The sequence below is a fragment of the Amblyomma americanum genome, chromosome 4 (assembly GCF_052857255.1).
Source record: "Amblyomma americanum isolate KBUSLIRL-KWMA chromosome 4, ASM5285725v1, whole genome shotgun sequence".
NCBI lineage: Eukaryota > Metazoa > Arthropoda > Arachnida > Ixodida > Ixodidae > Amblyomma > Amblyomma americanum.
The window spans coordinates 5238255-5262719 of NC_135500.1; the positions used below are offsets into that span (position 1 = coordinate 5238255).

The window sequence follows — 24465 nt, forward strand, 5'->3', positions numbered from 1 at the left end:
CTTATTTATTAACGACATAGTAAACATCACCGACCAAGCATCGTTTTTTATTTATGCAGACGACACAAGTATTTTCCTCTCAACGAATGACTGCGATTCCCTGATAGACAAAGGAAACAATATTTTATGCCAACTAAACACCTGGACAGAACTAAATGGGTTAAAAATAAATGTGAATAAAAGCAAGGCTGTTATCTTCCGACCAAGGAATAAACTTCTGCATACAAATAAAAAGCTACTACTTAATTCAGAGGAGATTGAGATAGTAGAAAAATTTAAAACACTTGGAGTCGTCTTTCACGAAACAATGTCATGGGACCATCATGTAGATACTATCTTGCCTAAACTCGCTCGAGTCGTAGGACACCTATATCGCCTGAAAACAATGCTTCCTTCGAGGATTAAGGAGCTCATATGCAAATCGTTGTTTTTGTCCCATTTAAATTATTGTCACTTTGTCTGGGGCATGACCACTCTGAATAATCTAGACAAAATTTATCTACTTCAAAAGAAAGCGATAAGGTGCATATTCCAGCTTAGTTTCAACCAGCATACAAACCAGTACTTTGAAGATGCATGTATTATGAAAATTTTTGACATCTATAGTTTTCAACTGCTTTCGAGATATAAGAAGGAGCTACTTCGTCATACTGATTATTTGGGGAGACTGGCCTCCCTAACGCCGAGCGAGAAGCTGTATAACACTGGACAACACTCCCCGTGGCAGACTAAAACTCCAAGAACAAACTACGGATTACAAATGATTGCCTTTCAGTTGCCTAAACACCTAAACACGTTACATCATAAAATATTGACATAATTAGTACACCGATCCGTGACCTTTGTAAACATTTCCTGTGTTTCAAAAATTAGTCTGCTTTTATAATCTTTTCATTTTTCCTTTTTATTCAGTGTTTGCATCAAAAGTTTGTAGTACTAATTTTGTTATTGTGATACTGTTGCACAATATGTATTCTTTGTTCCGCTGATGCCTTAGTATATGTAGGGGCCGAGGGCTCGTCAAGCCTTGCTGGCTTTTTTCCTCGGCCCTTTTCATCGTTGTGATGAATAAATCTCTATTATTATTATACTGCGCTTTCAGCAGCGCCCGAGCAGTGAGAGCGATCATACTGCGCTTTCGGCTTTGCCCGAGCAGTGAGAGCGATAATACTGCGCTTTCTGCTGGGCCCGAGCAGTGAGAGCGATCAAACTGCGCTTTCTGCTGGGCCCGAGCAGAGAGCGCGATCATAGTAGGCTTTCTGCTGGGCCCGAGCAGTGTGAGCGACCATACTGCGCTTCCTGCTGGGCCCTAGCAGTGGGAGCGACCATACTGCGCTTTCTGCTGGACCCGAGCCGTGAGAGCGATCATACTGCGCTTTCTGCTGGGCCCGAACAGTGAGAGCCATGATACGGTGCTTTCTGCTGGCAACGAGCAATGAGAGCTATCACACTGCGCTTTCTGCTGCGCTCGAGCAGTGAAAGCGATCATACTGCACTTTCTGCTGGGCCCGAGCAGTGAGAGCGATCATACTGCGCTTTCTGCCGGGCCCGAGCAGTGAGCGCGATCATAGTGCGCTTTCTGCTGGGCCCGAGCAGTGAGAGCGATCATACTGCGCTTCCTGTTGGGCCCGAGCAGTGGGAGCAACCATACTGCGCTTTATGCTGGACCCGAGCCGTTGGAGCGATCAAACAGCGCTTTCTGCTAGGCCCGAAAAGTGAGAGCCATGATACGGCGCTTTCTGCTGTGCAACGAGCAATGAGAGCTATCATATTGCGCTTTCTGCTGGGCCCGAGCAGTGAGAGCGATCATATTGCGCTTTCTGCTGGGCCCGAGCAGTGAGAGCGATCATATTGCGCTTTCTGCTGGGCCCGAACAGTGAGAGCGATCATGCTGCGCTTTCTGCTGGGCCCGAGCTGTGAAAGCGATCATACTGCGCTTTCTGCTGGGCCCGAGCATCGAGAGCGATCATACTTCAATTTCTGCTGTGCCCGAGCTGTGAGAGCGACCAAACTGCGCTTCCTGCTGGGCCCGAGTAGTGAGAGCGATCATACTGCGATTTCTGCTGTGCCCGAGCAGTGAGAGCGATCATACTGCGATTTCTGCTGGGCCCTAGTATTGAGAGCGATCATACTACGCTTTCTGCTGGGCCCGAGCAGTGAGAGCGATCATACTGCTCTTTCTGCTGTGCCCGAGCATTGAGAGCGATCATACTGCGCTTTCTGCTGGGCCCGAGCAGTGAGAGCGATCATACTGCGCTTTCTGCTGCGCCGGAGCAGTTAGAGCGATCATACTCCGCTTTATGCAGGGCCCGAGCAGTGAGAGCGATCATATTGGGCTTTATGCTGGGCCCGAGTTGTGAGAGCGATCATACTGCGCTTCCTGCTAGGCCCGAGCAATGGGAGCGACCATACTGCGCTTTCTGCTGGGCCCGAGCCGTGAGAGCGATCATACAGCGCTTTCTGCTGGGCCCGAACAGTGAGAGTGATGATTCGGCGCTTTCTGCTGGCCCCGAGCAATGAGAGCTATAGTACTGCGCTTTCTGCTGCGCCCGAGCAGTGAGACTGATCATACTGCGCTTTATGCAGGGTCCGAGCATTTAGAGCAATCATATTGCGCGTTCTGCTGGGCCCGAGCAGTGAGAGCGATCATACTGCGCTTTCTGCTGGGCCCGAGCAGTGAGAGCGATCATACTGCGCTTTCTGCTGGGCCAGAGCAGTGAGAGCGATCATACTGCGCTTCCTGCTGGGCCCGAGCAGTAAGAGCGATCATACTGCGCTTTATGCAGGACCCGAGCAGTGAGAGTGATCATATTGCGCTTTCTGCTGCGCTCGAGCAGTGAGAGCGATCATACTGCGCTTTCTGCTGGCCGCGAGCAGTAAGAGCGATCATACTGCGCTTTCTGCTGGGCCCGAGCAGTGAGAGCGATCATATTGCGCTTTCTGCTGGGCCCGAGCAGTGAGAGCGATCATACTGCGCTTTTTGCTGCGCCGGAGCAGTGAGAGCGATCATACTCCGCTTTATGCAGGGCCCGAGCAGTGAGAGCGATCATATTGCGCTTTCTGCTGGGCCAGGGCAGTGAGAGCGCTCCTACAGCGATTTCTGCTGTGCCCGAGCTGTGAGAGCGACCATACTGCGCTTCCTGCTGGGCCCGAGTAGTGAGAGCGATCATACTGCGCTTTCTGCTGGGCCCGAACAGTGAGAGTGATGAAACGGCGTTTTCTGCTGGCCCCGAGCAATGAGAGATATCATACTGCGCTCTCTGCTGCGCCCGAGCAGTGAGAGTGATTATACTGTGCTTTATGCAGGGCCCGAGGATTGAGAGCGATCATATTGCGCTTTCTGCTGGGCCCGAGCAGTGAAAGCGATCATATTGCGCTTTCTGCTGTGACCGAGAATTGAGAGCGATCATACTGCGCTTTCTGCTGGGCCAGAGCAGTGAGAGCGATCATACTGCGCTTTCTGCTGGGCCAGGGGAGTGAGAGCGATCATACTGCGCCTTCTGCTGGGCCCGAGCAGTGAGAGCAACCATACTGCGCTTTCTGCAGGGCCCGAGCAATGCGAGCGCTCATACAGCGATTTCTGCTGTGCCCGAGCTGTGAGAGCGATCATACTGCGTTTTCTGCTGGGTCCGAGCAGTGAGAGTGACCATACTGCGCTTTTTGTTTGGCTCCAGCAGTGAGAGCGATACTGCGCTTTATGCAGGACCCGAGCAGTGAGAGCGATCATACTGCGCTTTCTGCTGGGCCCGACCAGCGAGAGCGATCATACTGCGCTTTCTGCTGGGCCAGGGCAGTGAGAGCAATCATACTGAGCTTTCTCCTGCGCCCGAGCAGTGAGAGCGATCATACTGCGCTTTCTGCTGGGCCCCAGCAGTGAAAGCGATCATACTCCGCTTTCTGCTGGGCCCGAGCAGTGAGAGCGATCATAGTGCGCTTCCTGCTGGGCCCCAGGAGTGCGAGCGATCATACTGCGCTTTCTGCTGGGCCCCAGCAGTGAAAGCGATCATACTGCGCTTTCTGCTGGGCCCGACCAGCAAGAGCGATCATACTGCACTTTCTCCTGCGCCCGAGCAGTGAGAGCGATCATACTGCAATTTCTGCTGGGCCCCAGCAGTGAAAGCGATCTCTGCTGGGCCCGAGCAGTGAGAGCGGTCATACTGCGCATTCTGCTGGGCCCGAGCAGTGAGAGCGATCATAGTGCGCTTTCTGCTGGGCCCCAGCAGTGAAAGCGATCATACTGCGCTTTCTGCTGGGCCCGAGCAGTGAAAGCGATCGTACTGCGCTTTCTGCCGGGCCCGAGCAGTGAGCGCGATCATAGTGCGCTTTGTGCTGTGCCCGAGCAGTGAGAGCGATCATACTGCGCTTCCTGTTGGGCCCGAGCAGTGGGGGCAACCATACTGCGCTTTATGCTGGACCCGAGCCGTTGGAGCGATCAAACAGCGCTTTCTGCTAGGCCCGAAAAGTGAAAGCCATGATACGGCGCTTTCTGCTGGCAACGAGCAATGAGAGCTATCATATTGCGCTTTCTGCTAGGCCCGAGCAGTGAGAGCGATCATATTGCGCTTTCTACTGGGCCCGAGCAGTGAGAGCGATCATATTGCGCTTTCTGCTGGGCCCGAGCAGTGAGAGCGATCATACTGCGCTTTCTGCTGGGCCCGAGCTGTGAAAGCGATCATACTGCGCTTTCTCCTGGGCACGAGCATCGAGAGCGATCATACTGCGATTTCTGCTGTGCCCGAGTAGTGAGAGCGATCATACTGCGATTTCTGCTGTGCCCGAGCAGTGAGAGCGATCATACTGCGATTTCTGCTGGGCCCTAGTATTGAGAGCGATCATACTACGCTTTCTGCTGGGCCCGAGCAGTGAGAGCGATCATACTGCGCTTTCTGCTGTGCCCGAGCATTGAGAGCGATCATACTGCGCTTTCTGCTGGGCCCGAGCAGTGAGTGCGATCATATTGGGCTTTATGCTGGGCCCGAGTAGCGAGAGCGATCATACTGCGCTTCCTGCTGGGCCCGAGCAATGGTAGCGACCACGCTGCGCTTTCTGCTGGGCCCGAGCCGTGAGAGCGATCATACTGCGCTTTCTGCTGGGCCCGAACAGTGAGAGTGATGATGCGGCTCTTTCTGCTGGCCCCGAGCAATGAGAGCTATAGTATTGCGCTTTCTGCTGCGCCCGAGCAGTGAGACTGATCATACTGCGCTTTATGCAGTTCCCGAGCATTTAGAGCGATCATATTGCGCGTTCTGCTGGGCCCGAGCAGTGAGAGCGATCATACTGCGCTTTCTACTGGGCCCGAGCAGTGATAGCGATCATACTGCGCTTTCTGCTGGGCCAGAGCAGTGAGAGCGATCATACTGCGCTTCCTGCTGGGGCCGAGCAGTGAGAGCGATCATACTGCGCTTTATGCAGGACCCGAGCAGTGAGAGTGATCATATTGCGCTTTCTGCTGCGCCCGAGCAGTGAGAGCGATCATACTGCGCTTTCTGCTTGGCCCGACCGGCGAGAGCGATCATAATGCGCTTTCTGCTGGGCCCGAGTAGTGAGATTGATCATACTGCAGTTTCTGCTGGTTCCCAGCAGTGAGAGCGATAATACTGCCCTGTCTGCTGGGCCAGGGCAGTGAGAGCGATCATACTGCGCTTTCTGCAGAGCCCGAGCAATGCGAGCGCTCATACAGCGATTTCTGCTGTGCCCGAGCTGTGAGAGCGACCATACTGCGCTTCCTGCTGGGCCCGAGTAGTGAGAGCGATTATACTGCGATTTCTGCTGTGCCCGAGCAGTGAGAGCGATCATACTGCGATTTATGCTGTGACCTAGCAGTGAGAGCGACCATACAGCGCTTCCTGCTGGGCCCGAGCAGTGAGAGCGATCATACTGCGCTTTTTGCGGGGCCCGAGCAGTGAGAGCGATCATACTGCGCTTTCTGCTGGGCCCGAACAGTGAGAGCGGTCAAAGGGGGCTTTCTGCTGGCCCCGAGCAATGAGAGCTATCATACTAGGCTTTCTTTTGCGCCCGAGCAGTGAGAGCGATCATACTGCGCATTCTGCTGGGCCCGAGCAGTGAAAGCGATCAAATTGCGCTTTCTGCTGTGACCGAGAATTGAGAGCGATCATACTGCGCTTTCTGCTGGGCCCGACCGGCGAGAGCGATCATAATGCGCTTTCTGCTGCGCCCGAGTAGTGAGAGCGATCATACAGCGATTTCTGCTGTGCCCGAGCTGTGAGAGCGATCATACTGCGTTTTCTGCTGGGTCCGAGCAGTGAGAGTGACCATACTGTGCTTTTTGTTGGGCTCCAGCAGTGAGAGCGATACTGCGCTTTATGCAGGACCCGAGCAGTGAGAGCGATCATATTGCGCTTTCTGCTGGGCCCGAGCAGTGAGACCGATCATACTGCGCTTTCTGCTGGGCCCGACCAGCGAGAGCGATAATACTGCGCTTTCCGCTGGGCCAGGGCAGTGAGAGCGATCATACTGCTCTTTCTCCTGCGCCCGAGCAGTGAGAGCGATCATACTGCGCTTTCTGCTGGGCCACAGCAGTGAAAGCGATCATACTCCGCTTTCTGCTGGGCCCGAGCAGTGAGAGCGGTCATACTGCGCATTCTGCTGGGCCCGAGCAGTGAAAGCGATCATACTGCACTTTCTGCTGGGCCCGAGCAGTGAGACCGATCATACTGCGCTTTCTGCTGGGCCCGACCAGCAAGAGCGATCATACTGGACTTTCTCCTGCGCCCGAGCAGTGAGAGCGATCATACTGCGATTTCTGCTGGGCCCAAGCAGTGAAAGCGATCATACTGCGCTTTTTGCTGGGCCCGAGCAGTGAGAGCGGTCATACTGCGCATTCTGCTGGGCCCGAGCAGTGAGAGCGATCATAGTGCGCTTTCTGCTGGGCCCCAGCAGTGAAAGCGATCATACTGCGCTTTCTGCTGGGCCCGAGCAGTGAAAGCGATCGTACTGCGCTTTCTGCTGGGCCCGAGCAGTGAGAGCGATCATACTGCGCTTTCTTCTGGGCCCGAGCAGTGAGAGCGATCATAGTGCGCTCTCTGCTGGGCCCGAGCAGTGTGAGCGACCATACTGCGCTTCCTGCTGGGCCCGAGCAGTGGGAGCGACCATACTGCGCTTTCTGCTGGACACGAGCCGTGAGAGAGATCATACTGTGCTTTCTGCTAGGCCCGAACAGTGAGAGCCATGATACGGTGCTTTCTGCTGGCAACGAGCAATGAGAGCTATCATACTGCGCTTTCTGCTGCTCCCGAGCAGTGAGAGCAATCATACTGCGCTTTATGCAGGGCCCGAGCCGTGAGAGCGATCATACTGCGCTTTCTGCTGTGCCCCAGCAGTGAAAGCGATCATACTGCTCTTTCTGCTGGGTCCGAGCAGTGAGAGCGATCATAGTGCTCTTTCTGATGGGCCCGAGCAGTGGGAGCAACCATACTGCGCTTTCTGCTGGGCCCGAGCAGTGGGAGCAACCATACTGTGCTTTCTGCTGGGCCCGAACAGTGAGAGCCATGATACGGCGCTTTCTGCTGGCAACGAGCAATGAGAGCTATCATACTGCGCTTTCTGCTGGGCCCGAACTGTGACAGCCATGATACGGCGCTTTCTGCAGGCAACGAGCAATGAGAGCTATCATACTGCGCTTTCAGCTGCGCCCGAGCAGTGAGAGCGATCATACTGCGCTTTCTGCTTTGCCCGAGCAGTGAGAGCGATAATACTGCGCTTTCTGCTGGACCCGAGCCGTGAGAGCGATCATACTGTGCTTTCTGCTGGGCCCGAACACTGAGAGCCATGATACGGCGCTTTCTGCTGGCAACGAGCAATGAGAGCTATCATACTGCGCTTTCTGCTGGCTCGAACAGTGACAGCCATGATACGGCGCTTTTTGCTGGCAACGAGCAATGAGAGCTATCATACTGTTCTTTCTGCTGCGCCCGAGCAGTGAGAGCGATCATACTGCGCTTTATGCAGGGCCCGAGCTGTGAGAGCGATCATACTGCGCTTTCTGTTGGGCCCGAGCAGTGAGAGCGATCATACTGCGCTTTCTGCTGGGCCTGAGCAGTGAGAGCAATCATAGTGCGCTTTCTGCTGGGCCCGAGCAGTGAGAGCGATCATAATGCGCTTCCTGTTGGGCCCGAGTAGTGGGAGCAACCATACTGCGCTTTCTGCTGGACCCGAGCCGTGAGAGCGATCATACAGCGCTTTCTGCTAGGCCCGAAAAGTGAGAGCCATGATACGGCGCTTTTCTGCTGGCAACGAGCAATGAGAGCTAACATTGGCAGCAGCGGCGAAGGCGCGAGGACGCAACACTAAACTTCTGCTCTGTGCAGTGTCCGGATAATTCTCCGCGGTTGGGCCAACTGCTGCCCCTTGGTGTCCGGAAACTGCGTCAACGAAAGCGGGCGGATCCAGCCTGCATTGTGCCCAGGACCAGTGCGGCCTTTCTGCGGGGACTTTCTTGGACTTTGCCGCCCAAATCTCGCGCCAACAGCGTCAAGCACAGACAACATTGGCATCTACAGCTGGTTGGGACACACCCCCCGGATTCTTCACATTGGCAGCAGCGGCGAAGGCGCGAGGACGCAACACTAAACTTCTGCTCTGTGCAGGTGTGTAATTTGTCTTGTAATTTGGCTGTTCTGCATTCTTGTTGCTGCTGTTGCTGCCAACTGATTTTTTCCCCTCCCCTTCCTGTAAAATGTCCTTGAATTGCTTCAAGTGCAACGAACCGGTGGAATCTGATGACGCATCAGTTGTCTGCACTGAATGCTTTTACAGCTTCCATGTCGGTGCGTGTTCAGGGCTGCAGGAAACAGTTGTCCGCACAAGGGGAGATGCAGCTCGTAAAAGCTATAAATGCCCACTCTGTCGTTCAGGCAAATCGCGGCAAACGCCTAAAGAAAAAAAGAGCGAGGAGGACGGAGTCGATGCTATCATGTTTGCAAATCTTGTTAAACAGGTAAATGAACTGTCATGCCTGAAGGCGACCGTTGCTGATCTCGAGGCTTCGGTGGAAATGATGTCATCAAAGTATGATGAGCTATTGGCTCGTGTGGACAAACAAGACCAAACAATCGAGAGCTTGCTAAAGCGCGTCGAGAAGGTAGAAGGTGGTCAACAGGTCGAGTTACGTCAACTAAAGGAGGACATGAACACGTTAGAACAGCACAGACGTGCCCTCAACCTGGAAATCCACGGAGTTCAGAGCTGTCCAGGCGAGAACTTGCTATCAAAAGTGAACGAAGGGGCCGAAAAGATAAAGCTACCCGCGGTGACCCAACAGGAAGTTAACGATTTGCACAGACTGCCGGCTAAGGGCTCTAAAATTCCCATAATCCTTGTTCGCTTTGCCAACGAAGGCACACGCGATGAATGGCTTAGGAACAGGAACGAACTGCGGACAGATGAGAAGTGCTGCATATACCTGAACGAGAACCTCACAAAGCGGAATAGGCAACTGTTGCAGCGTGCAAAGACGTGGGCCGATGACCATGGATTCCGTTTTGCATGGTACAGACATGGTAGAATTTACGTGAGGAAAGAAAGCGGCGAAACCGCCTATCTAATCAAAGATGAGTGTGATCTTGACAAGATCGTGACCTAAGCCGCTACCACTTCGAAGTGCGGATAACACAAGCGAACAACAAAAATGAGTTTTTCCTACCTGCTCCCTGAGGAACTAAAAGACGTTCTTGGTTTGAAGTACCATTCATTATTTAAATGTTTTCATATAAATACGCGGTCGCTAAATAATAAACTTTTGGAAATAGAGCTATTGTTATCTTCATTTCATTTCAGCAATGATGTTATCATGTTCACCGAAACTTGGTTGTCTGATGACGAGACGTTCATTCTGCCCCACTATAAGAGCTTTTTCTTAACCGCAGCAGTCGTCGTGGCGGCGGCGTGTCTTTGCTTGTAAGCAACGAACTGAAATCTGACACGCTTGATCAATATTGTGTTTGCAGTGATTACTATGAGATATTGACTGTAATTACCGGCGACATGGTTCTCTCTGTAATCTACCGACCACCAGACGGAAACATTTCGAACTTCATTAATTTCATTGACCACTTTCTTGCCTTTATAAATGAAAAAAAGTTAAAGATAATACTTGGTGGTTACCTGAATTTAGACATGATGTGTGACAATATTCATACGCGATGTTTCAATGTTGTGGTTAAGAGCAATAACTGTGAAAATGTCATTTCTAAACCAACTCGTGTTACTTGTTCTACTGAAACTTTACTTGATCTCTTTATTACAAATTATGACACCTCATGTGTTGAATCAGAAGTACTGCTATGTGACATTAGTGACCACCTTGGTATATTTATGGGTGTTGAAAAGACTAACCGCCATAAAAAAACAAAAGTCATGTCATGCTACCCAGTTCGTCTCTGAAAAAAGCTTAGAAATGTTCCGCGATGATATTAGCAACGCAGATTTCTCTGAGCTGTATTCTATGGAAGACTGCAACGTCGCCTATGAATTGTTTATTGATACTGTGAAAAAAGTGTACGCAAAGCATTTTCCATATGTAACCAAAAGGCAATCGACACGTATAAGAAAACCATGGATTACACGTGATTTATTAAAGCGAATAAAGAAAAAACACAAAATATACAATAACTTTATCAAATGTAGAGATCCTGCAGTGTTTTCAACATTTAAAGCCTATCGAAATAAGCTAAACAAAGATATTAGGCTTGCTAGAGATCGATATTTCTGTGAATATTTTGAAGGATGTAGTAATAATTCAGACCTGCTATGGAAAAAACTTAATTCGCTGTTGAAGCCCTCGAGAAAGGAAGGCGCTATTGAAACCATAACATGTGGCGATAATGTCCTCACGGGTGCCGCTATGTCGAACGCTTTTAACAGCTTTTTCACAGATGTCACAAGCATGCCTTGTGACAATACTGACTACCCCTACATTAATGATCGCTTAGAAAATAGCTTGTTCCTTCATTCTGTTTCTGAGGCTGAGGTTGTGTCGGCATTTTTGGAACTTTCTAATAGTTCGGCCTGTGATGCGGACGATATCCAGGTCAAGCCAATTAAGTTTGTTATAGACATATTATCATCGCCACTAAGTTATTTATTCAACTTATGTTTTTTAAAGGGCATATTTCCAAATCAAATGCAGGTGGCTAAAGTAGTAGTTATTTACAAGAAAGGTGACAAGAACTCCCTTGGAAATTACAGACCTATTTCTTTGCTCCCTGTCTTTTCTAAAGGCTTAGAAAAGCTTATCTTCTCTCGACTGCAAAAATTCATATAAAAAAATGATATTATAACAGGATGGCAGTTTGGATTTCGGAAGAATAAATCCACTGAGCTTGCGCTTCTTCACGAGAAAGAATATATCCTAAACAGTTTTGAAAAGAAACATATCGTGCTAGCTACCTTCGTAGATTTCAAAAAAGCATTTGATTCTCTAAATCACGAACTGCTGATTAGAAAGCTTGAATTGTATGGAATTAGAGGTCTTCCTCTGCAACTTTTAAACTCTTATCTTTCTAATCGTGCACAATATACAACCATTAATGGTATTGAGTCTTCTTTAAAGAATATAAAATGTGGAGTGCCGCAGGGTAGCATATTGGGGCCTTTGCTCTTCAACTTATTTATTAACGACATAGTAAACATCACCGACCAAGCATCGTTTTTTATTTATGCAGACGACACAAGTATTTTCCTCTCAACGAATGACTGCGATTCCCTGATAGACAAAGGAAACAATATTTTATGCCAACTAAACACCTGGACAGAACTAAATGGGTTAAAAATAAATGTGAATAAAAGCAAGGCTGTTATCTTCCGACCAAGGAATAAACTTCTGCATACAAATAAAAAGCTACTACTTAATTCAGAGGAGATTGAGATAGTAGAAAAATTTAAAACACTTGGAGTCGACTTTCACGAAACAATGTCATGGGACCATCATGTAGATACTATCTTGCCTAAACTCGCTCGAGTCGTAGGACACCTATATCGCCTGAAAACAATGCTTCCTTCGAGGATTAAGGAGCTCATATGCAAATCGTTGTTTTTGTCCCATTTAAATTATTGTCACCTTGTCTGGGGCATGACCACTCTGAATAATCTAGACAAAATTTATCTACTTCAAAAGAAAGCGATAAGGTGCATATTCCAGCTTAGTTTCAACCAGCATACAAACCAGTACATTGAAGATGCATGTATTATGAAAATTTTTGACATCTATAGTTTTGAACTGCTTTCGAGATATAAGAAGGAGCTACTTCGTCATACTGATTATTTGGGGAGACTGGCCTCCCTAACGCCGAGCGAGAAGCTGTATAACACTGGACAACACTCCCCGTGGCAGACTAAAACTCCAAGAACAAACTACGGATTACAAATGATTGCCTTTCAGTTGCCTAAACACCTAAACACGTTACATCATAAAAATATTGACATAATTAGTACGCCGATCCGTGACCTTTGTAAACTTTTCCTGTGTTTCAAAAATTAGTCTGCTTTTATAATCTTTTCATTTTTCCTTTTTATTCAGTGTTTGCATCAAAAGTTTGTAGTACTAATTTTGTTATTGTGATACTGTTGCACAATATGTATTCTTTGTTCCGCTGATGCCTTAGTATATGTAGGGGCCGAGGGCTCGTCAAGCCTTGCTGGCTTTTTTCCTCGGCCCTTTTCATCGTTGTGATGAATAAATCTCTATTATTATTATACTGCGCTTTCAGCTGCGCCCGAGCAGTGAGAGCGATCATACTGCGCTTTCGGCTTTGCCCGAGCAGTGAGAGCGATATTACTGCGCTTTCTGCTGGGCCCGAGCAGTGAGAGCGATCAAACTGCGCTTTCTGCTGGGCCCGAGCAGAGAGCGCGATCATAGTAGGCTTTCTGCTGGGCCCGAGCAGTGTGAGCGACCATACTGCGCTTCCTGCTGGGCACTAGCAGTGGGAGCGACCACACTGCGCTTTCTGCTGGACCCGAGCCGTGAGAGCGATCATACTGCGCTTTCTGCTGGGCCCGAACAGTGAGAGCCATGATACGGTGCTTTCTGCTGGCAACGAGCAATGAGAGCTATCACACTGCGCTTTCTGCTGCGCTCGAGCAGTGAAAGCGATCATACTGCACATTCTGCTGGGCCCGAGCAGTGAGAGCGATCATACTGCGCTTTCTGCCGGGCCCGAGCAGTGAGCGCGATCATAGTGCGGTTTCTGCTGGGCCCGAGCAGTGAGAGCGATCATACTGCGCTTCCTGTTGGGCCCGAGCAGTGGGAGCAACCATACTGCGCTTTATGCTGGACCCGAGCCGTTGGAGCGATCAAGCAGCGCTTTCTGCTAGGCCCGAAAAGTGAGAGCCATGATACGGCGCTTTCTGCTGTGCAACGAGCAATGAGAGCTATCATATTGCGCTTTCTGCTGGGCCCGAGCAGTGAGAGCGATCATATTGCGCTTTCTGCTGGGCCCGAGCAGTGAGAGCGATCATATTGCGCTTTCTGCTGGGCCCGAACAGTGAGAGCGATCATACTGCGCTTTCTGCTGGGCCCGAGCTGTGAAAGCGATCATACTGCGCTTTCTGCTGGGCCCGAGCATCGAGAGCGATCATACTGCAATTTCTGCTGTGCCCGAGCTGTGAGAGCGACCAAACTGCGCTTCCTGCTGGGCCCGAGTAGTGAGAGCGATCATACTGCGATTTCTGCTGTGCCCGAGCAGTGAGAGCGATCATACTGCGATTTCTGCTGGGCCCTAGTATTGAGAGCGATCATACTACGCTTTCTGCTGGGCCCGAGCAGTGAGAGCGATCATACTGCTCTTTCTGCTGGGCCCGAGCAGTGAGAGCGATCATACTGCGCTTTCTGCTGCGCCGGAGCAGTCAGAGCGATCATGCTCCGCTTTATGCAGGGCCCGAGCAGTGAGAGCGATCATATTGGGCTTTATGCTGGGCCCGAGTTGTGAGAGCGATCATACTGCGCTTCCTGCTAGGCCCGAGCAATGGGAGCGAACATTCTGCGCTTTCTGCTGGGCCCGAGCCGTGAGAGCGATCATACAGCGCTTTCTGCTGGGCCCGAACAGTGAGAGTGATGATTCGGCGCTTTCTGCTGGCCCCGAGCAATGAGAGCTATAGTACTGCGCTTTCTGCTGCGCCCGAGCAGTGAGACTGATCATACTGCGCTTTATGCAGGGCCCGAGCATTTAGAGCGATCATATTGCGCGTTCTGCTGGGCCCGAGCAGTGAGAGCGATCATACTGCGCTTTCTGCTGGGCCCGAGCAGTGAGAGCGATCATACTGCGCTTTCTGCTGGGCCAGAGCAGTGAGAGCGATCATACTGCGCTTCCTGCTGGGCCCGAGCAGTAAGAGCGATCATACTGCGCTTTATGCAGGACCCGAGCAGTGAGAGTGATCATATTGCGCTTTCTGCTGCGCCCGAGCAGTGAGAGCGATCATACTGCGCTTTCTGCTGGCCGCGAGCAGTAAGAGCGATCATACTGCGCTTTCTGCTGGGCCCGAGCAGTGAGAGCGATCATATTGCGCTTTCTGCTGGGCCCGAGCAGTGAGAGCGATCATACTGCGCTTTTTGCTGCGCCGGAGCAGTGAGAGCGATCATACTCCGCTTTATGCAGGGCCCGAGCAGTGAGAGCGATCATATTGCGCTTTCTGCTGGGCCAGGGCAGTGAGAGCGCTCCTACAGCGATTTCTGCTGTGCCCGAGCTGTGAGAGCGACCATACTGCGCTTCCTGCTGGGCCCGAGTAGTGAGAGCGATCATACTGCGCTTTCTGCTGGGCCCGAACAGTGAGAGTGATGAAACGGCGTTTTCTGCTGGCCCCGAGCAATGAGAGATATCATACTGCGCTCTCTGCTGCGCCCGAGCAGTGAGAGCGATTATACTGTGCTTTATGCAGGGCCCGAGGATTGAGAGCGATCATATTGCGCTTTCTGCTGGGCCCGAGCAGTGAAAGCGATCATATTGCGCTTTCTGCTGTGACCGAGAATTGAGAGCGATCATACTGCGCTTTCTGCTGGGCCAGAGCAGTGAGAGCGATCATACTGCGCATTCTGCTGGCCGCGAGCAGTAAGAGCGATCATACTGCGCTTTCTGCTGGGCCCGAGCAGTGAGAGCGATCATACTGCGCTTTTTGCTGCGCCGGAGCATTGAGAGCGATCATACTCCGCTTTATGCAGGGCCCGAGCAGTGAGAGCGATCATATTGCGCTTTATGCTGGGCCCGAGTAGTGAGAGCGATCATACTGCGCTTCCTGCTGGGCCCGCGCAATGGGAGCGACCATACTGCGCTTTCTGCTGGGCCCGAGCCGTGAAAGCGATCATACTGCGCTTTCTGCTGGGCCCGAACAGTGAGAGCGATCATACTGCGGTTTCTACTGTGCCCGAGCAGTGAGAGCGATCATACTGCGCTTCCTGCTGGGCCCGAGCAGTGGGAGCGACCATACTGCGCTTTCTGCTGGGCCCGAGCCGTGAGAGCGATCATACTGCGCTTTCTGCTGGGCCCGAACAGTGAGAGCGGTCATACGGGACTTTCTGCTGGCCCCGAGCAATGAGAGCTATCATACTGGGCTTTCTGTTGCGCCCGAAGAGTGACAGTGATCATACTGCACTTTCTGCTGGGCCCGAGCAGTGAGAGCGATCATACTAAGCTTTCTGCTGGGCCCGAGCAGTGAAACCGATCATATTGCGCTTTCTGCATGACCGACAATTCAGAGCGATCATACTGCGCTTTCTGCTGGGCCAGAGCAGTGAGAGCGATCATACTGCGCATTCTGCTGGGTCCGAGCAGTAAGAGTGACCATACTGCGCTTTTTGTTGGGCTCGAGCAGTGAGAGAGATCATACTGCGGTTTCGGCTGCGCCGGAGCAGAGAGAGCGATCATACTCCGCTTTATGCAGGGCCCGAGCAGTGGGAGCGATCATATTGCGCTTTCTGCTGGGCCTGAGTAGTGAGAGCGATCATACTGCGCTTCCTGCTGGGCCTGAGCAGTGGGAGCGACCATACTGCGGTTTTTGAGGGGCCCGAGCAGTGAGAGCGATCATACTGTGCTTTCTGCTGGGCCTGAGCAGTGAAAGCGATCATACTGCGCTTTCTGCTGGGCCAGAGCAGTGAGAGCGATCATACTGCTCTTCCTGCTGGGCCCGAGCAGTGAGAGCGATCATACTGCGCTTTATGCAGGACCCGAGCAGTGAGAGTTATCATATTGCGCTTTCTGCTGCGCCCGAGCAGTGAGAGCGATCATACTGCGCTTTCTGCTGGGCCCGACCGGCGAGAGCGATCATAATGCGTTTTCTGCTGGGCCCGAGTAGTGAGAGTGATCATACTGCAGTTTCTGCTGGTTCCGAGCAGCGAGAGCGATTATGCTGTGCTTTCTGCTAGGCCCGAACAGTGAGAGCCATGATACGGTGCTTTCTGCTGGCAACGAGCAATGAGAGCTATCATACTGCGCTTTCTGCTGCGCCCGAGCAGTGAGAGCAATCATACTGCGCTTTATGCAGGGCCCGAGCCGTGAGAGCGATCATACTGCGCTTTCTGCTGTGCCCCAGCAGTGAAAGCGATCATACTGCTCTTTCTGCTGGGCCCGAGCAGTGAGAGCGATCATAGTGCGCTTTCTGATGGGCCCGAGCAGTGAGAGCGATCATACTGCGCTTCCTGTTGGGCCCGAGCAGTGGGAGCAACCATACTGCGCTTTCTGCTGGGCCCGAGCAGTGGGAGCGACCATACTGTGCTTTCTGCTGGACCCGAGCCGTGAGAGCGATCATACTGTGCTTTCTGCTGGGCCCGAACAGTGAGAGCCATGATACGGCGCTTTCTGCTGGCAACGAGCAATGAGAGCTATCATACTGCGCTTTCTGCTGGGCCCGAACAGTGACAGCCATGATACGGCGCTTTCTGCTGGCAACGAGCAATGAGAGCTATCATACTGCGCTTTCAGCTGCGCCCGAGCAGTGAGAGCGATCATACTGCGCTTTCTGCTTTGCCCGAGCAGTGAGAGCGATAATACTGCGCTTTCTGCTGGACCCGAGCCGTGAGAGCGATCATACTGTGCTTTCTGCTGGGCCCGAACAGTGAGAGCCATGATACGGCGCTTTCTGCTGGTAACGAGCAATGAGAGCTATCATACTGCGCTTTCTGCTGGCTCGAACAGTGACAGCCATGATACGGCGCTTTCTGCTGGCAACGAGCAATGAGAGCTATCATACTGTTCTTTCTGCTGCGCCCGAGCAGTGAGAGCGATCATACTGCGCTTTATGCAGGGCCCGAGCTGTGAGAGCGATCATACTGCGCTTTCTGCTGGGCCCCAGCAGTGAAAGCGATCATACTGCGCTTTCTGTTGGGTCCGAGCAGTGAGAGCGATCATAATGCGCTTCCTGTTGGGCCCGAGCAGTGGGAGCAACCATACTGCGCTTTCTGCTGGACCCGAGCCGTGAGAGCGATCATACAGCGCTTTCTGCCGGGCCCGAAAAGTGAGAGCCATGATACGGCACTTTCTGCTGGCAACGAGCAATGAGAGCAATCATACTGCGCTTTCAGCTGCGCCCGAGCAGTGAGAGCGATCATACTGCGCTTTCGGCTTTGCCCGAGCAGTGAGAGCGATAATACTGCGCTTTCTGCTGGGCCCGAGCAGTGAGAGCGATCAAACTGCGCTTTCTGCTGGGCCCGAGCAGTGAGAGCGATCATAGTAGGCTTTCTTCTGGGCCCGAGCAGTGTGAGCGACCATACTGCGCTTCCTGCTGGGCCCTAGCAGTGGGAGCGACCATACTGCGCTTTCTGCTGGACCCGAGCCGTGAGAGCGATCATACTGCGCTTTCTGCTGGGCCCGAACAGTGAGAGCCATGATACGGTGCTTGCTGCTGGCAACGAGCAATGAGAGCTATCACACTGCGCTTTCTGCTGCGTTCGAGCAGTGAAAGCGATCATACTGCACTTTCTGCTGGGCCCGAGCAGTGAGAGCGATCATACTGCGCTTTCTGCCGGGCCCGAGCAGTGAGCGCGATCATAGTGCGCTTTCTGCTGGGCCCGAGCAGTGAGAGCGATCATACTGCGCTTCCTGTTGGGCCCGAGCAGTGGGAGCAACCATACTGCGCTTTATGCTGGACCCGAGCCGTTGGAGCGATCAAACAGCGCTTTCTGCTAGGCCCGAAAAGTGAGAGCCATGATACGGCGCTTTCTGCTGGCAACGAGCAATGAGAGCTATCATATTGCGCATTCTGCTGGGCCCGAGCAGTGAGAGCGATCATATTGCGCTTTCTGCTGGGCCCGAGCAGTGAGAGCGATCATACTGCGCTTTCTGCTGGGCCCGAGCTGTGAAAGCGATCATACTGCGCTTTCTCCTGGGCCCGAGCATCGAGAGCGATCATACTGCAATTTCTGCTGTGCCCGAGCTGTGAGAGCGACCAAACTGCGCTTCCTGCTGGGCCCGAGTAGTGAGAGCGATCATACTGCGATTTCTGCTGTGCCCGAGCAGTGAGAGCGATCATACTGCGATTTCTGCTGGGCCCTAGTATTGAGAGCGATCATACTACGCTTTCTGCTGGGCCCGAGCAGTGAGAGCGATTATACTGCTCTTTCTGCTGTGCCCGAGCATTGAGAGCGATCATACTGCGCTTTCTGCTGGGCCCGAGCAGTGAGAGCGATCATACTGCGCTTTCTGCTGCGCCGGAGCAGTTAGAGGGATCATACTCCGCTTTATGCAGGGCCCGAGCAGTGAGAGCGATCATATTGGGCTTTATGCTGGGCCCGAGTAGTGAGAGCGATCATACTGCGCTTCCTGCTAGGCCCGAGCAATGGGAGCGACCATACTGCGCTTTCTGCTGGGCCCGAGCCGTGAGAGCGATCATACTGCGCTTTCTGCTGGGCCCGAACAGTGAGAGTGATGATTCGGCGCTTTCTGCTGGCACCGAGCAATGAGAGCTATAGTACTGCGCTTTCTGCTGCGCTCGAGCAGTGAGACTGATCATACTGCGCTTTATGCAGGCCCGAGCATTTAGAGCGATCATATTGCGCGTTCTGCTGGGCCCGAGCAGTGAGAGCGATCATACTGTGCTTTCTGCTGGGCCCGAGCAGTGAGAGCGATCATACTGCGCTTTCTGCTGGGCCAGAGCAGTGAGAGCGATCATACTGCGCTTCCTGCTGGGCCCGAGCAGTAAGAGCGATCATACTGCGCTTTATGCAGGACCCGAACAGTGAGAGTGATCATATTGCGCTTTCTGCTGCGCCCGAGCAGTGAGAGCGATCATACTGCAGTTTCTGCTGGTTCAGAGCAGTGAGAGCGATCATACTGCGCTTTCTGCTGGGCCAGGAAGTGAGAGCGATCATACTGCGCTTTCTGCAGGGCCCGAGCAATGCGAGCGCCTATACAGCGATTTCTGCTGTGCCCGAGCTGTGAGAGCGACCATACTGCGCTTCCTGCTGGGCCCGAGTAGTGAGAGCGATCATACTGCGCTTTTTGCGGGGCCAGAGCAGTGAGAGCGATCATACTGCGCTTTCTGCTGGGCCCGAACAGTGAGAGTGATGAAACGGCGTTTTCTGCTGGCCCCGAGCAATGAGAGATATCATACTGCGCTCTCTGCTGCGCCCGAGCAGTGAGAGCGATCATACTGTGCTTTATGCAGGGCCCGAGGATTGAGAGCGATTATATTGCGCATTCTGCTGGGCCCGAGCAGTGAAAGCGATCATATTGCGCTTTCTGCTGTGACCGAGAATTGAGAGCGATCATACTGCGCTTTCTGCTGGGCCAGAGCAGTGAGAGCGATCATACTGCGCATTCTGCTGGCCGCGAGCAGTAAGAGCGATCATACTGCGCTTTCTTCTGGGCCCGAGCAGTGAGAGCGATCATATTGCGCTTTCTGCTGGGCCCGAGCAGTGAGAGCGATCATACTGCGCTTTTTGCTGCGCCGGAGCAGTGAGAGCGATCATACTCCGCTTTATGCAGGGCCCGAGCAGTGAGAGCGATCTTATTGCGCTTTATGCTGGGCCCGAGTAGTGAGAGCGATCATACTGCGCTTCCTGCTGGGCCCGCGCAATGGGAGCGACCATACTGCGCTTTCTGCTGGGCCCGAGCCGTGAAAGCGATCATACTGCGCTTTCTGCTGGGCCCGAACAGTGAGAGCGATCATACTGCGGTTTCTACTGTGCCCGAGCAGTGAGAGCGATCATACTGCGCTTCCTGCTGGGCCCGAGCAGTGGGAGCGACCATACTGCGCTTTCTGCTGTGCCCGAGCCGTGAGAGCGATCATACTGCGCTTTCTGCTGGGCCCGAACAATGAGAGCGGTCATACGGGACTTTCTGCTGGCCCCGAGCAATGAGAGCTATCATACTGGGCTTTCTGTTGCGCCCGAGCAGTGAGAGCGATCATACTAAGCTTTCTGCTGGGCCCGAGCAGTGAAACCGATCATATTGCGCTTTCTGCGTGACCGACAATTGAGAGCGATCATACTGCGCTTTCTGCTGGGCCAGAGCAGTGAGAGCGATCATACTGCGCATTCTGCTGGGTCCGAGCAGTAAGAGTGACCATACTGCGCTTTTTGTTGGGCTCGAGCAGTGAGAGAGATCATACTGCGCTTTCGGCTGCGCCGGAGCAGAGAGAGCGATCATACTCCGCTTTATGCAGGGCCCGAGCAGTGGGAGCGATCATATTGCGCTTTCTGCTGGGCCTGAGTAGTGAGAGCGATCATACTGCGCTTCCTGCTGGGCCTGAGCAGTGGGAGCGACCATACTGCGGTTTTTGCGGGGCCCGAGCAGTGAGAGCGATCATACTGTGCTTTCTGCGGGGCCTGAGCAGTGAAAGCGATCATACTGCGCTTTCTGCTGGGCCAGAGCAGTGAGAGCGATCATACTGCGCTTCGTGCTGGGCCCGAGCAGTGAGAGCGATCATACTGCGCTTTATGCAGGACCCGAGCAGTGAGAGTTATCATATTGCGCTTTCTGCTGCGCCCGAGCAGTGAGAGCGATCATACTGCGCTTTCTGCTGGGCCCGACCGGCGAGAGCGATCATAATGCGTTTTCTGCTGGGCCTGAGTAGTGAGAGTGATCATACTGCAGTTTCTGCTGGTTCCGAGCAGCGAGAGCGATCATACTGTGCTTTCTGCTAGGCCCGAACAGTGAGAGCCATGATACGGTGCTTTCTGCTGGCAACGAGCAATGAGAGCTATCATACTGCGCTTTCTGCTGCGCCCGAGCAGTGAGAGCAATCATACTGTGCTTTATGCAGGGCCCGAGCCGTGAGAGCGATCATACTACGCTTTCTGCTGTGCCCCAGCAGTGAAAGCGATCATACTGCTCTTTCTGCTGGGCCCGAGCAGTGAGAGCGATCATAGTGCGCTTTCTGATGGGCCCGAGCAGTGAGAGCGATCATACTGCGCTTCCTGTTGGGCCCGAGCAGTGGGAGCAACATACTGCGCTTTCTGCTGGGCCCGAGCAGTGGGAGCGACCATACTGCGCTTTCTGCTGGACCCGAGCCGTGACAGCGATCATACTGTGCTTTCTGCTGGGCCCGAACAGTGAGAGCCATGATACGGCGCTTTCTGCTGGCAACGAGCAATGAGAGCTATCATACTGCGCTTTCTGCTGGGCCCGAACAGTGACAGCCATGATACGGCGCTTTCTGCTGGCAACGAGCAATGAGAGCTATCATACTGCGCTTTCAGCTGCGCCCGAGCAGTGAGAGCGATCATACTGCGCTTTCTGCTTTGCCCGAGCAGTGAGAGCGATAATACTGCGCTTTCTGCTGGACCCGAGCCGTGAGAGCGATCATACTGTGCTTTCTGCTGGGCCCGAACAGTGAGAGCCATGATACGGCGCTTTCTGCTGGCAACGAGCAATGAGAGCTATCATACTGCGCTTTCTGCTGGCTCGAACAGTGACAGCCATGATACGGCGCTTTCTGCTGGCAACGAGCAATGAGAGCTATCATACTGTTCTTTCTGCTGCGCCCGAGCAGTGAGAGCGATCATACTGCGCTTTATGCAGGGCCCGAGCTGTGAGAGCGATCATACTGCGCTTTCTGCTGGGCCCCAGCAGTGAAAGCGATCATACTGCGCGTTATGTTGGGTCCGAGCAGTGAGAGCGATCATACTGCGCTTTCTGCTGGGCCTGAGCAGTGAGAGCGATCATAGTGCGCTTTCTGCTGGGCCCGAGCAGTGAGAGCGATCATAATGCGCTTCCTGTTGGGCCCGAGCAGTGGGAGCAACCATACTGCGCTTTCTGCTGGACCCGAGCCGTGAGAGCGATCATACAGCGCTTTCTGCCGGGCCCGAAAAGTGAGAGCCATGATACGGCGCTTTCTGCTGGCAACGAGCAATGAGAGCTATTATACTGCGCTTTCAGCTGCGCCCGAGCAGTGAGAGCGATCATACTGCGCTTTCGGCTTTGCCCGAGCAGTGAGAGCGATAATACTGCGCTTTCTGCTGGGCCCGAGCAGTGAGAGCGATCAAACTGCGCTTTCTGCTGGGCCCGAGCAGTGAGAGCGATCATAGTAGGCTTTCTGCTGGGCCCGAGCAGTGTGAGCGACCATACTGCGCTTCCTGCTGGGCCCTAGCAGTGGGAGCGACCATACTGCGCTTTCTGCTGGACCCGAGCCGTGAGAGCAATCATACTGCGCTTTCTGCTGGGCCCGAACAGTGAGAGCCATGATACGGTGCTTGCTGCTGGCAACGAGCAATGAGAGCTATCACACTGCGCTTTCTGCTGCGTTCGAGCAGTGAAAGCGATCATACTGCACTTTCTGCTGGGCCCGAGCAGTGAGAGCGATCATACTGCGCTTTCTGCCGGGCCCGAGCAGTGAGCGCGATCATAGTGCGCTTTCTGCTGGGCCCGAGCAGTGAGAGCGATCATACTGCGCTTCCTGTTGGGCCTGAGCAGTGGGAGCAACCATACTGCGCTTTATGCTGGACCCGAGCCGTTGGAGCGATCAAACAGCGCTTTCTGCTAGGCCCGAAAAGTGAGAGCCATGATACGGCGCTTTCTGCTGGCAACGAGCAATGAGAGCTATCATATTGCGCTTTCTGCTGGGCCCGAGCAGTGAGAGCGATCATATTGCGCTTTCTGCTGGGCCCGAGCAGTGAGAGCGATCATATTGCGCTTTCTGCTGGGCCCGAGCAGTGAGAGCGATCATACTGCGCTTTCTGCTGGGCCCGAGCTGTGAAAGCGATCATACTGCGCTTTCTCCTGGGCCCGAGCATCGAGAGCGATCATACTGCAATTTCTGCTGTGCCCGAGCTGTGAGAGCGACCAAACTGCGCTTCCTGCTGGGCCCGAGTAGTGAGAGCGATCATACTGCGATTTCTGCTGCGCCCGAGCAGTGAGACTGATCATACTGCGCTTTATGCAGAGCCCGAGCATTTAGAGCGATCATATTGCGCGTTCTGCTGGGCCCGAGCAGTGAGAGCGATCATACTGCGCTTTCTGCTGGGCCCGAGCAGTGAGAGCGATCATACTGCGCTTTCTGCTGGGCCAGAGCAGTGAGAGCGATCATACTGCGCTTCCTGCTGGGCCCGAGCAGTAAGAGCGATCATACTGCGCTTTATGCAGGACCCGAACAGTGAGAGTGATCATATTGCGCTTTCTGCTGCGCTCGAGCAGTGAGAGCGATCATACTGCAGTTTCTGCTGGTTCAGAGCAGTGAGAGCGATCATACTGCGCTTTCTGCTGGGCCAGGGCAGTGAGAGCGATCATACTGCGCTTTCTGCAGGGCCCGAGCAATGCGAGCGCTCATACAGCGATTTCTGCTGTGCCCGAGCTGTGAGAGCGACCATACTGCGCTTCCTGCTGGGCCCGAGTAGTGAGAGCGATTATACTGCGATTTCTGCTGTGCCCGAGCAGTGAGAGCGATCATACTGCGATTTCTGCTGTGACTTAGCAGTGAGAGCGACCATACAGCGCTTCCTGCTGGGCCCGAGCAGTGAGAGCGGTCATACTGCTCTTTTTGCGGGGCCAGAGCAGTGAGAGCGATCATACTGCGCTTTCTGCTGGGCCCGAACAGTGAGAGTGATGAAACGGCGTTTTCTGCTGGCCCCGAGCAATGAGAGATATCATACTGCGCTCTCTGCTGCGCCCTAGCAGTGAGAGCGATCATACTGTGCTTTATGCAGGGCCCGAGGATTGAGAGCGATCATATTGCGCTTTCTGCTGGGCCCGAGCAGTGAAAGCGATCATATTGCGCTTTCTGCTGTGACCGAGAATTGAGAGCGATCATACTGCGCTTTCTGCTGGGCCAGAGGAGTGAGAGCGATCATACTGCGCATTCTGCTGGCCGCGAGCAGTAAGAGCGATCATACTGCGCTTTCTGCTGGGCCCGAGCAGTGAGAGCGATCATATTGCGCTTTCTGCTGGGCCCGAGCAGTGAGAGCGATCATACTGCGCTCTTTGCTGCGCCGGAGCAGTGAGAGCGATCATACTCCGCTTTATGCAGGGCCCGAGCAGTGAGAGCGATCATATTGCGCTTTATGCTGGGCCCGAGTAGTGAGAGCAATCA

General features: G+C 53.2%; 1 protein-coding gene across 1 annotated transcript; it reads left to right on the forward strand.

The window, feature by feature from the left end:
• Positions 1-8932: 8932 nt before the first annotated feature.
• On the forward strand, positions 8933-9601 carry LOC144127729 (uncharacterized). The gene has a single exon (XM_077660629.1). It carries the CDS (start codon positions 8933-8935, stop codon positions 9599-9601), a length of 669 nt encoding a protein of 222 aa, XP_077516755.1.
• The last annotated feature ends 14864 nt before the right edge of the window (positions 9602-24465 follow it).

Coding starts and splice junctions, on each gene's coding strand:
- LOC144127729 (XM_077660629.1), top strand. CDS start 8,933: ATGTTTGCAAATCTTGTTAAACAGGTAAATGAACTGTCATGCCTGAAG.